This window comes from Nesoenas mayeri (assembly GCF_963082525.1).
Source record: "Nesoenas mayeri genome assembly, chromosome: 6".
Classification (NCBI taxonomy): Eukaryota; Metazoa; Chordata; class Aves; order Columbiformes; family Columbidae; genus Nesoenas; species Nesoenas mayeri.
This window is the reverse complement of record NC_137545.1, coordinates 43,932,034-43,944,230: the sequence shown is the minus strand read 5'-3', so window position 1 is coordinate 43,944,230 and position 12,197 is coordinate 43,932,034. Positions and strand designations below refer to the sequence as shown.

The window sequence follows — 12,197 nt, the reverse complement described above, 5'->3', positions numbered from 1 at the left end:
TTTTGTTTCCATTCAGCAGCGGTGTGATTTTGCTTTGTGTATGAGGAGCACAGGAGAACACAGCTCTGGTTTGGGTGACTTGCTGCTGGGGCACTCAGCCTCTCGGGGCAGCAGTCTCTGGCACGTTTTCTGGCACTGCCGCGCACCCCTGTGTGTGCCTCGTGCCGCGCACCCCTGTGTGTGCCTCGTGCCATGCAGCACTGCGTGTGCTCTGTCTGTGCCTCGTGCCGCGCACTGCTGCGTGTGCCTCGTGCCATGCACCGCTGCGTGCCTCGAGCACTTGCACCTGGGCGCCAAAGGGAGTTTGTGGCCAGCTTCCATCTTGCTGGATTCTGGCAGTGAAGTTTAGACCTTGAGGAAGGAATGCTCGAGGAATGCTGTTCTCGGACCCAGCGGTGCCTTTGTGTGTGCTGCTCCGAGCTTGGTAGTTTGTGAGAGTTTCGATTGAGAAAAAAAAGGCCAGCTGTGAATGATGGCTTTTAAGCGCACATCTTTCCTTCTAACGACGCAGCTGTTGGTGAATTTAGCGTGTGTGTGGCTATTGTGGATGGTAGAATTACAATCCGGCATTAGGGATGTTTTCTTTTGATACAAATCTGGTGAGGTACATGCAAAGTATGTGCAGCCCTTGGGCTCTTGGCGGGCTGCCAGGCCGGCTGCCAGCGATAGCGTGGCTGCTTCTGATCTCGTCAGAACGGCTGGACTCCTCTAATGGTTCGTGTTCCCATGGCTGCGTCATAGCAAGATGAAGTGTAATCTGAAGTTTCTTCACTAATTGGACTTGCTCTGCTGTCTGGCGTGGCCTTTGCTCGGTGGCAGGTGGTGGCATTAGAGACCCAGCGCCGGTTCCGGTGTCTGGGGTTCTGTGTCCCGTTAACTCCCGGTTCTTCTGGCCGCCGGGGCTTCTCGCCGCAGCGATCGCGACAGTCGCAGCCGTGGGGCCGAGCTCTCCCCCGCCGCGTGTGCTGAATGGTTTGGCAGGAGACAAATGGTTTTCTTAGGCAGAAAAGAGAAAGCAGTTTATATTTGCTGTGGGAGTGGAAAACGTATTGGGGTTTTCAGGGTGGATTCTTTAAAGTGTTGGGACTTTATGAATACAAACTGTAAGAATTCTGACAACGCTTTTGTCTAGAACAATTAGCTGCGTATCTGTGTGTTAAGTTGGGTATCCTAACCAAGTATTATGTGTGCCATTGTTCATTTAGGCTTCTGAACGCAGCCGGAGTCCAGAGCTGGCCTCAGAGCAGATAGCAGCCTGCTCTGGAGCTGTTAGAGGTTCACCTCGCAATGGGTTTGTTTGGAAATTTGCTAGCTGCCACTCTAAATGAGACTTTTCCATTGTGATCTGTAGCAAGTTTTGGGTTTTCTAACGAGATGCTTTTGTAGGAAAAAGTTAAAACCGAATGATGTTTTTTCCTCTGTCCGTGGGTGAAGTTCACAGCCCCGTAAGCCGGGTCCAGCTCCGACACAGTGTGTGCAGTGAGTGCCCTCCCGCCGGACACCTCCGGCCGCAAGAAGGAGTCAAGACCCATATGTCCAGAAAGGAAAATGAGTTCTGTGCGTCATTCGCTGGTTGCTCCCTAGTTCCTCTTTCTTTATCTGGGTTAAATACCAATCTGCCCTTCTGGAAAAAGTTCTTGTGAAATAAAACACCAGATAGTACTTGGATCTCTTGTGGATCTCTGAATCTATAGCAACTTGCTATGGAGTTAATGTAAAGAACAAAACGTTCTTTAATAAAAGGCTACATTTCCTTTCTCTTTCAAGAGGTAGTAAGTAAGAGACATGCTTGCTGCTGTCACTGGAACCAGGCTGTGGTTTCTATGTGTGTGTATTATTAATTGCATTTTTAAAAAAGTAGTATTTTCTAAAGCAACAGAAACAGGACTGTTAAGCTCGTCCCCTGGTGCATTTGCCGCTGGGTGACGTGGCAGCGAAGCAGAGGCAAGGCCTGGCTGCGGCGCTGCACGCGGGCGGAACACGGAGGCTGCGGCACGGGCCCGTTCTGCAGCCGCGGGCGGTGGCGCTGGGACCCCGCGCGGGGGCTGCCGTGCCAGCTCCCTGCTCTCCGCGCTTGTTTTTACCGCGGGTTTCGGCGGCGCGGCAGACGGGCGGCCGGAGTGCACGGCCACCCGCGGGGGACAGTCGCCCGCTGGCGCTCCGGCTGTCAGGGCAGCGCGGGCCTCGCCGGGTCCCACCTGCAGCATCCCTTAGTCTCAGAACAGAGGTTAAGCACGTGACACGCTTTTAATACAGTGAACAGTTTCATTTATCATTTTTAATTTTTGCAGTGGGTGCGCTTGCTCTCAAATCATTTTTGAAGGAAAATCAGTGTTTTCAAAGGTGGGAGGCTCTGGTGTCCCGGCCCGCAGAGCCGGGTGAGGTGGTGTAACGGGGCTGTGCGGCAGCTTGCCAAGCACCCGAGAGCTGTGCCCAGCCTGCACACACAGCACGGGGCTTTAATCGCTGATAAGCACACACAGGATGGGTTTCATAGGTGGTTGTAAGTACACACAGCACTTCTCAGCGAAAGCGGACGGAATATTCTTTGAAGCTTTGGGGAAAACGAATGTGTGCGGAAACAAAGTTTCACAGAAGCAGGGTTTCAGTTCTTAGGATTTCACTTTTATCTTTGGGAGGACCGTGCGTGCTGTGAAATGCATGAAGTTTGTTAGCAGTCTGATTTCTGTTGTTCACGTTTATAATAGCAGAAGCCCGTTCACAGATGTAACCTTTCCAAAGAGGCTTGCACAAACGGTTTCTTTCTACGGCAGAGTGAATGCGGGTGCTCAGGCCTTTCTGTCGGCGCTGGACAAGCTGTTGTGGCCCATGGAGCCGGGGAGCAGCCCTGGCCCAGCGCCCCGTCCCTGCTGCGTCACGGCAGCTGGGGGCGCGGGAGAGATGCCAGCGTTCCGGCGTTCGACGCTTAAATGCATTTAACAGGCGAATCTGGTGTAGTTTCCAGTGCGTTACTCAGTGAAGTCACCCCTGAGCTGTGTTGACGAGGATCCGGGATCAAGAATGACTGTTGTAATGGTTTTGTGGCTTTTTTCCTGGCTTGGTCCCTTTGGGGAGGACTGGTAGGATTGCTGGTGCTTGCGGACGAGCTGCTGTCTGTCTCAAGCCGCGCTGGCCCCACCGCGCGGAGCAGGCGTGGGCTGGGGGCCTGCGACACGTGGAGTCGGAGGATGAGGAGCGGTTTAGCGCCCTGAGTGTGTTACGCTTCCCTTCTCGATATGGAAGTTGTCACCGCAGGCCAGCTCCTATGAGATGATGTTTGCTCTTCGGGGGGTGCAGTTTGCGTTTTCTTCCTCCCCCCTCTGAGCAAAACAGGGTAGAGGTTGTGTAGGTATGTGTGTATATTTTTGTTAAGAAATTGAAATAAACTGTTTGGAAAGAAAACCAAGAGGCATGGCCTCAGCGCGTGTCCAGGTTTCCGTGCTGCTGTTCGCTTGCTGCGTCTCTCACTCCTGTGTCCAGGCAGCTCGTGCTTGCCGCGCTGGAGCTGCTCTGGCAGGACGGAGCCGCGCTCGCCGCAGGCTGGGGCCGGGGAAGGGGACCCCCCTTGTCAGGCCCGTTTTCCGCGTGCTGGAGCCGTGGAGCCGCAGGAGCGCGGGGTGGCTGGGGGACGCGTCTCGTGCCCTACAGCCCCCCATGGGGACACGGCCCCGCTGAGCCCACGGGAGCCTCGAGCAGCTCGCCGCTCCCTGGCACAGCTTTCTGCTGCTCTGAGCTTCCGCGTGGGGTTGCTCAGCCGTCCTGAGACGGGTATGTCGTCGTGTTTGCAGCGTAGCTGTTGCAGGTTAATTGTTGGATTAAGTATTAAGAATGCGTTGATGTGTATCAGGAACGAGGAACACAAAGTTATTTGGTGAATGGATGTTTAAAAGGGAGAGTTTCCCTCCTGGAGGTTCAGTGGCGAGCGCTGCCTCATCCTTTCTGCAAGGATGGAAACTTTGAACGCTTGGGTTCAGAAATTCTGGATCATTTTAACTGATGATGAAGCAATTACTGAAATGTTTCTTGTTCTGCAAAACAAATCCATGTCAGGAAATAAATATAGAAGTAAATGGCTTGGCTTTCATCACCAAGCACTTAAGCAGCCTGCTAATGGTTTCAAAAGGCAGCAACAGAAGATATCTGAAGGAAAAATGGCAATATCCAATTTATTTTCAAGTTTCATCTGCTTCACTAGAATTAAATCTGAAAAATGAAGACAAATGTGTACATGTACACACAAACCCAAGAATGGTGGTGATTCAGGGTCTTGCTGAAGGAGAGCAGCTTCGCTTTGCACACCCCGCGCAGCGCAGCTTTTGACCGTGTCAGGTGTAGCTACCGCATCAAGTGTAGCTACCTGTCCTCAAGGGCAGGGGAATGAAGCCGGGCCATTGAAAGGAAAACCCTTTGAAAAGCAACTTAAACTGCAGAATTACTCTTCAAGAGTGGTGTCTCCCTTAGATAGATCTGACCTTTTTTCTTACCATCTAGCAATGGTTTCTGCTGGTTAAATATAGTTATTTAGGTATTGTGGCTCAGGTCTTTTCTGTTTCCCCTCCAAGTCCAAATAATACACAGTTTTGCAAACCTTCTTTTCCGTTTACAATGTAACGGTCTAGTAGCTGGTTGGAAGAAGGCATCTTGTCTTTTACGTGCCTGCTGGGTGCTGAAAGGGTTCATGTTTTCCTGCTGTCATGCTTCTATACATGTACTATTGTTGCATGTGCTGTTTCTGTGGCTCTAAAAAAAATAAAATTAAATAAAATTAAAAAAAATTTTAAAAAGAAATTGCAGTAAAGTAGGAATGTTATAAATGAAGACATGACTTGGGAAACAAGCCGCAGTCACAAGGAGACCGGTCAGGCTTGGTGGCTCTGCTGGCTGTAAAGGAATGGACGTGGTGTTGCCCAGGGTGGGTGTTGGGAGGTTCTGGTTAAAGGGGACGGTGAAGGGGTCCCTGGCTCTCACGTGTCTCCTCTCCCCACAGCTCTGCCCTGGCACACGGAGTGATGGTTCTCCCGGTGCTGCTGCTGCTGGCGCTGCCGTCCCCGAGCTGGCAAGGTGAGTGTGCGCGGTGCCGTGGGGGAGCCGGCGCAGCGCCGCTGCGGCACCGACGATGGCGCCCTGCTGCCCGCTGCGGCACCGACGATGGCGCCCTGCTGCCCGCTGCGGCACCGACGATGGCGCCCTGCTGCCCGCTGCGGCACCGACGATGGCGCCCTGCTGCCCGCTGCGGCACCGACGACGGCGCCCTGCTGCCCGCTGCGGCACCGACGACGGCGCCCTGCTGCCCGCTGCAGCGCGCGCAGAGATAAAATTCCCAGCACGTGTGACTGGCGTGGGTCTTGCAGGGCCTGGGGCGGGAACTGGGAAACCTTATTTGAAGGCACATCATCGAGCCATGTCATGGGTTGGTCTTTCTCACCTGTGGGCTGAGATGCCGTTGTGTTGCATTCTTAAAAGCCAAGTTTTTTCCCGGGGAAGGCTCTTCAGAGTACGTAGTATGGTGTTTGGTGTTTTTCCATGATTGCTTCAGTAAGGCCTTTGAATATGGGAAGTGACTTTTTCCTGAGAGGTTTACACAGCTGTGTGCACGAGAAGGTTTCACGGCACGCAGTGTGTTCCAGGTTTGCCTCAGAACAGAAGGGGGTTTCGCTGCCATGGAGGGGCAGGAGTGGCTCATCTGAAGGTCGTCTGGATGTTGTGGGACAAGACCTGAAAGATTCATACTTGCTACTTAGCAACCAGCCTTTTAAAAATGATGAATAAAGTTTTCCTGTGAGTAACTTGGTTTTTTCAGCTTTAAATTTTAAGTGACTTGAGAGGTGCATCTAGTGTTTGTTAGGGCCTGTCTGTGCTCTTTTGCATTTACCCTGTGAAATCTCTTTCTGAATACTCTGCTGAAATGCATATATTTTCAAACGTTGATGCAAACGACAAAACGTGGAGTATATTAAGTGGAATGTCAGAATGGATGGTGGAAGGTGAGCCTTTGGGTAGCGTTCAGGGCAGACTGGCCATTTCTGCATTGCCAGGACACTTCACATGATGAGATATTACTATAAAAAACAAAAGAGAGAGAAAGCAACCCCACAGCCCAACCCGAACAAATCAAACTCTGTGTAGAAATCTAAGTGCAGAAACATGGCTCTTCCCTACCTGAATGTCCATAAAATCCTTTTATTCTGAAGGTTTATTGCAGCACTTACTTCTATGTCCCTTCTTATTAGCCGTGGTAAGTGGGGAAGGAGGCTTTTCTTCGTTTCCCAAGAAGCCGAAGCCTGGCTGAACCGGAGCACTTGCTGGATAACGCCGCGGCTCTGCTGGGGCGAGGTTTGTCCTTGGCAGTGCCCGTGTGCGGTGTCCGCAGCTCCCGGCGCCGGGCGCGGTGAGTGCTGCCCGTGCCCCCAGTGCCGCAGCAAGGAGGGATCCATCCGCTGGCGCCGCTCTCTTTGCCTGCAGAGTCACAAAGCCGCGTCTCGGTGAGCAAAGGGCCAGTTCTTCGCCTCTGTCGCCCGGCCAGCTGGCTTTTGTTGCAGCCACATCCCGAGCGGCCTCTGGTGCCGGGGTCGCCCCGCTGAGCAGTGCCTGGCGCGAGTGCTCGCTGTGCGCTTAGCTGTGCGGCGCGGTGTGCCGGCGTTCCCTGCCGGCGCAGGGAGCTGGGCCTGCCGGTGCCCGTGGGCCCCTCCCGCTGGAGCTGCGGTGTGACTGGGGGCTGCGCTGCTGGGGGTGCTGGGTGTTGTTAGCAGCCTCCTTTGAAAGGTACGTGTGATGGAGTTAGATACGCTGTCTTTAGAAAGAAAACTGAGACCCTTATGGTGTTTGGTGTTACTTCTTTATGCTTTTAAAAATTACTTCGGTATTTGCTGAAGAGATCACCTCAAAATTTAGATGTGCTACCAGAAACAAGTCGTGTATATTTCCTCGGAGAGTTGTTGTTTGGTATTTTCCCAAACAGTTGACAGTGTTTATAGTCTGGGAATTGTTTATAAAATATGAAATGAAACTCTCTAGGTTGGTAGGAGATCGTGTGAAATGAAGTCCCCACAGCAGTGAATAAGGTGTCCTTGTCCGCTTGGCCCGTTGCGGGTCCGGTGTCGGCCTGCTCACCGTGCGGGTGACACGTCCCTGTCACGCAGGGCTGACGCTGCACCTTCCCCTGCGCTCAGACGCGGGGCGGCCGGGTTCCTGTTCTCTTGGAATGCCCGGACGTTCAGAGCCAGCACTCCCAGCCGGTGCTTTCACAAGGCAGGTGGTGACCATGGCTCAGGACGGGTCCCCATGTCCCTGGCTTCGAGGGCCTTCTGCCCTTCAGCCTGCGCACCCCAGATGAAGGGCCTGCGTGTTACAGTGCCCGTTGTGTCTCAACTGCTGCTCCTGTGTGACGAAAAGGACCGGAGCTTTCATTATAGGAATGTTTGCCATATTTGTTCTTTCTTCCTTTTAAAAAAGTTCCACAAAATTAGCAAAGTTCTATGATTCGGTGAAGTTATTGCTTGGTATGTGTATGACGGTTTGTGCATGCGGGTACATGAACTCAGTGTGACAGATGTTATCTGATTGCAGGATTCTTTCTCTAATTTACTCCGTTAGTGGTTCAAAAATGGAAAATTATATTTGTGTATTTGCTCACTCTGGGAGGAGGGAAGGAAGACAAAGCAGAAACAGTTATGTTCCCTGTGGGCAGGCTCTAATGACAGGCTCGAAGAAGTCCAGCACATGGTGTGCTCAGCTGGTATTTTAGGAGCATCCGCTGTATTTGTGGCTGGACATTTCTCCTGTGTGTTGGAACTGAAAAAGACAATGCAGATAGGAGTTAAGTTGCCCTATTGTGTGTGTGACGGAGGGCAGTGACCTGTGCTGTCCCACGGCTCTGCCTGTGCTCCGCCAGCCCTGGCGGTCACCACCGCGGCACCTGGCGCTTCCAGGACACCGAGGAGCTTCCCGTGTTGTCCGTTAGCCCGCGGAGCTGTGTCCTTCCCGCAGACGCCAGCGTGACCCAGTGCCCGTGTTTCGACACGTCCGTTCAGAAGGCGGCTCTGTGCCCGCGCTCTGCGCCGGCAGAGCAGCTGTTCCCTGCTGGCCATCCCTTTGCTGAGGGTGCTTGCAAGTTCAGTCTCCTGCTCTCTGCACCCTCTTAGTTCTTCCTCTTACTCAGCCAGAGCCTCTGGGGCCGAAGGAGGCGCTGCAGCTGCTGGCAGCGGGTGCTGCTTCTCGCCTGGCTGCGGTGCCCGTGGCCCCTCGGGCTGCGCTCTCCTCAGAGGCCGTACAGATGAGCTTTCCAAACAAAGTCCTTAAACCCGCTAAATCCTGTGTGGCCGTGTCCACTGCAAATTTAAATGGCCTTCATTTGATTTGGTTAAAGTAATTTCTGCAGTGCTTGAGAACAACTATTTCCAAGTAGAAGTATAAAGTGGTTTAGCAATTTTAAACCCACGCTGTTTGACAGGTTTTTCCCCTCCCGCGCGGTGTACCCGCAGCAGTGTGTGCGCCAGATGTGATGTAGGATGTCACTGAACTCTCACAACTTGATAACTTGGGGTGCGCAGATATGGCTGGTATTTCTTTGATGGTTCAAGCTTGTATCTTTGTCTTGCTGAAGCGGCTAAATTAGTGTCGTTAGCTCCTACTTGGTGGTTCTTCAGCACTAGCTACAAGCAATATTTATTCTCTTAAACAGAAGATGCTGTTGTCTAGTGATTCCTTTATCTCTCTGAAGATATTAAGCATACAATGGTGTTTTCTCCTTAACTCTCCCCTCTGACAGATGACGAACTGAAGCTCAGTATGGTCCACTACGAGTGTGTGTGTGAAGGCATGTCTTGTGGGAATGGAGACCGTTGCCAAGGCCAGCAGTGTTTTGCTTCCCTGAGCATTAACGATGGTGCTAAGGTTTACCAGAAAGGCTGCTTCCAAGTCTACGAACAAGGGAAAATGACGTGCAAAACTCCTCCGTCCCCTGACCAGGCTGTGGAGTGCTGCCAGGGGTACCTGTGCAACATGAACATCACCGCGCAGCTGCCTTCTTCTAAAGGTGAGAGCTCAGCGGCCAGGTGGTGAGTGCCAAGAAAGTACAAAGGTTGTGCGTTCATCCGGTGTGCTGGGGCGAGCTGGCTCAGCGCTGGAAGCAAGGGCCCGGCCAGCACGGGGCGCCCCGTCCGCTGCGGGGTGAGCAGTGGCTCTGGGGGCCCGCGGCCGGCTCTGGGGGCCTGCAGCCGGCTCCAAGGGCCCGCGGCCGGCTCCAAGGGCCCGCGGCCGCCAAGTTCAGTGCTTCTGGTTTTCGCAATTTGGAATTCACAGTTATTTCCCCCCCGCTTTTATTTTTTTCCACTGTCTTCAAGGCCAAACCTTTCAAGGAGAAGCTGCAGGTTACAGCGTGGAAACCCTGATTATCGTCATCCTGGCACCCGTGACGGTGCTGATAGTGTTTTCTGCGGTAGCTGTGCTGATCATCCGGAGAATACAGAAGAACCACATGGAGAGGCTGAATTCTAGAGATGCAGAATATGGCACAATCGAGGGGCTCATCGCATCAAACGTTGGGGACAGCACGTTGGCAGTAAGTACCCGTGCCTGGTGGAGTCTGGGCGCGCTTTCTGCCCTTCCCAGCGCCCGGACCCTCCGGACACGGCCACGTCCGCAGGAGACAGACCTCCTGCTGTCAGCACTTCTGTGGCGGCATCCCTGTGCTAAAGCCATCGTTAAATGGATTTTAACCAAAAGATAGGTCTGGCAAGTGTAGCTCCTGACCTGGAGAATCGCGCGGCTGTTCTAGAAGCGATGTCTGAACAGCGAAACGGAGTCTGCCTGGTCCTTGTGCAGCCTGAAGTGATAGGAAAGGTGCAAAGTGTCCTGCGAATTTGTTATATGAAAGGCTGAAGAAGATGAGGTGCTAGTGGAAGAAGAAAATACTGATATGTTTAACTCTTACAAACTCCAAACCTGACTCCCATGTCCTTAGTAGAGGGGCTCTAAGAAATCACTGAAATTTTGTTGACAGAAGTGCAGTAGGAATTTTAAGAAACGAGAACCACTTACTCAGAATTCAGTTTTTAAAATATGTTCTTGTTGTGCGTTATCTGGAAAATAAGATGACACGGGGCAGTATTTCCTTTTTAAAGACTTATTTCTCTTACCCTTTCACTTGAGGCCAGAAAAGAAACGTTCCCAGCAGCTTTCCGTGCGTTATGGAGCCTGAGCCAGTGAGGCTGCAGGGGCGGCTGCCGCGCTGCTGCTGCAGGTTCAGATAAACTGCACCGGGGAATCTTTTTTTAATGCCTGTGTCTCTCTTTAATTAGCCCGCGAGGCTTGATTCTGTGTTAGTGTTTTAAAACGGCCAGTTTTGGTCTGATCGCCATAAAGCAGGCTTGTGTGCAGCTGGTTCTGTCTCTGGGCCTGACTTGCAGCTCTCACCAGCTCTCACCTCTTATCAGTGTGAGACCATTGCCATTCCCTTTGCAAACCTTTTGCACTTCCAGTCATTTAATGTTACTTGGAAACGGTGATAAAACCTGGGGAGAATAAATCAATCTTGGCTTTAAAAGCAGGTGGAGGAGTTGCTAAGTGCTGGCGTGGAGCTGCTCGTCCCCAGCCCTGGCAGGCGGGCCGCGGTGGGAACGCATTGCTAGTTCTGTGCTTCCCAATGTCCATCTGAACAGCAGCCTGCTTTACATTCCAGATTTTCTCCATTGTGTGTTTTAAGTCACTGGCTTTGTTACCCATTAGATTACTTTACATTTAGGATTAGTCTCTATAGTGTAGCAAATGCTTAAAACCCTAAGATTCCTAAGGGGAATGGGAAGAGCTGCGGCCTCTGCAAATCTTGTTTTAACAGTTGCAGAAGATAAGCTTTTTTCTCCACGTTTCTTTCTCCCTCTGATACAAGCAGGAAGGAAAACGAGCTCTGAGTTTGCATTAAAAAGTTAAATAGCAGCCTCCTGTCATTCTTAGATTATCCTTTTCTTGAGTACTCATTTAAAAAACCATTAGGAAAAATGGGGCTTCATCAGGTCTGGTTAAAGCCCAGTAGTGCAGTTTGCTAAAAATATTAAAGTTGATTATGCTTATGGGTTTTTTGATCTTATTTTCCTTTGTGAAGAAAGAATTGTGCACTAATGCAGTTGGTAATACTTTAACTAGTTCAGAGTGCCCAGCCATAACAGTAGCTGGCTATTAGCATTTCAAAAGGCTCATAAGATTTTAACATTCAACGAGAATCTCACTCATCGGGTTTTTTTATGAGCTTACAGTTTCAAGCCTGGCTTCCAGCACTGAGAATACCAGAAACCCATACAAGGCTTCTAAGAAGGACTTATTACGGAATATTTTCTGGAGTATCAGTGACATATGTAGTGTAGGTGGTGCAGGTGATACTCCTGTCCCCTTGTTTATTTCAAGACTAGTTTCGGTTTTAAACGACTGTACCGCACTGGAACAGTGTGGGCCCAGCCGGCCGTTGAGGTCCCGGTGAGGCTGGGCCGGGCCTGCCCGCGGCAGCCGTGCGCCGCGCTGCCTTGGGCGGGGACCAGGGCTTCGCACGGCTTGTAAACCTGCGCTTTCCTTTCGCACAGGACTTGTTGGACCATTCCTGCACGTCGGGCAGCGGCTCGGGGCTGCCGTTCCTGGTGCAGAGGACAGTGGCTCGCCAGATCACGCTTGTGGAGTGTGTGGGTCAGTGACAACCTTGTTCGTGTCCCATGCCAAACGCAGAGAGGAAGCTTTGATCTCCCATGCTAATCACCTGGTTTTCCTTTGTTGCTTATATAGTATATGATACTTTTCAGGAACATATTTGGTTTTGGAAAGTGAAGTGAAGAAATTCCTTTCAGATCTATGCAGAAGAAAAGGCAAATATCATCTGTGCTTTATGATCAAAAAGTTAAAGCTTTGTTCAGTAAGGTGATCTTAGAAAATACAAACTAGACTTGTTTGGGTACTTTGTAAGCACAAGAAACTATTTTATTTAGAAAAGCAAGCTGAGTTTGCAGTCTGAAACTGTCAAACTGTGATGCAGTCCTTTGTTCAGTTAGGAGGGAATAATGCAGGTGTGAGGAGCGAGGCTGAAGTGGCGTTACAAAGCAGGTGATGTTTGGCACGGGCTCGGTGCCACAGCTGCGCAGCAGCTCGGCGCCCGGCCCGCTGGCTGGCGCTGCGCAGCGCTGCCTGCTCCCCCTGCCTGCCCCGCACAGACCTTCTGG

The 12,197-nt window shown here is 51.7% G+C and overlaps 1 protein-coding gene across 3 annotated transcripts in view; it reads left to right on the top strand.

Moving 5' to 3' along the window:
* Window positions 1-12,197, top strand: part of ACVR1 (activin A receptor type 1) — a 49,554-nt gene that overhangs the window by 23,543 nt on the left and 13,814 nt on the right. The window contains exons 2-5 of one of the 3 annotated variants that reach the window (XM_080346827.1): window positions 4,988-5,061; window positions 8,768-9,034; window positions 9,342-9,559; window positions 11,571-11,670. In XM_080346827.1, the coding sequence (XP_080202953.1) occupies window positions 4,988-5,061; window positions 8,768-9,034; window positions 9,342-9,559; window positions 11,571-11,670 (659 nt within the window). Of the gene's footprint in view, window positions 1-4,987; window positions 5,062-6,273; window positions 6,483-8,767; window positions 9,035-9,341; window positions 9,560-11,570; window positions 11,671-12,197 lie in introns of those variants that run through there. The other 2 variants (XM_080346829.1, XM_080346828.1) reach the window with 2 other exon arrangements.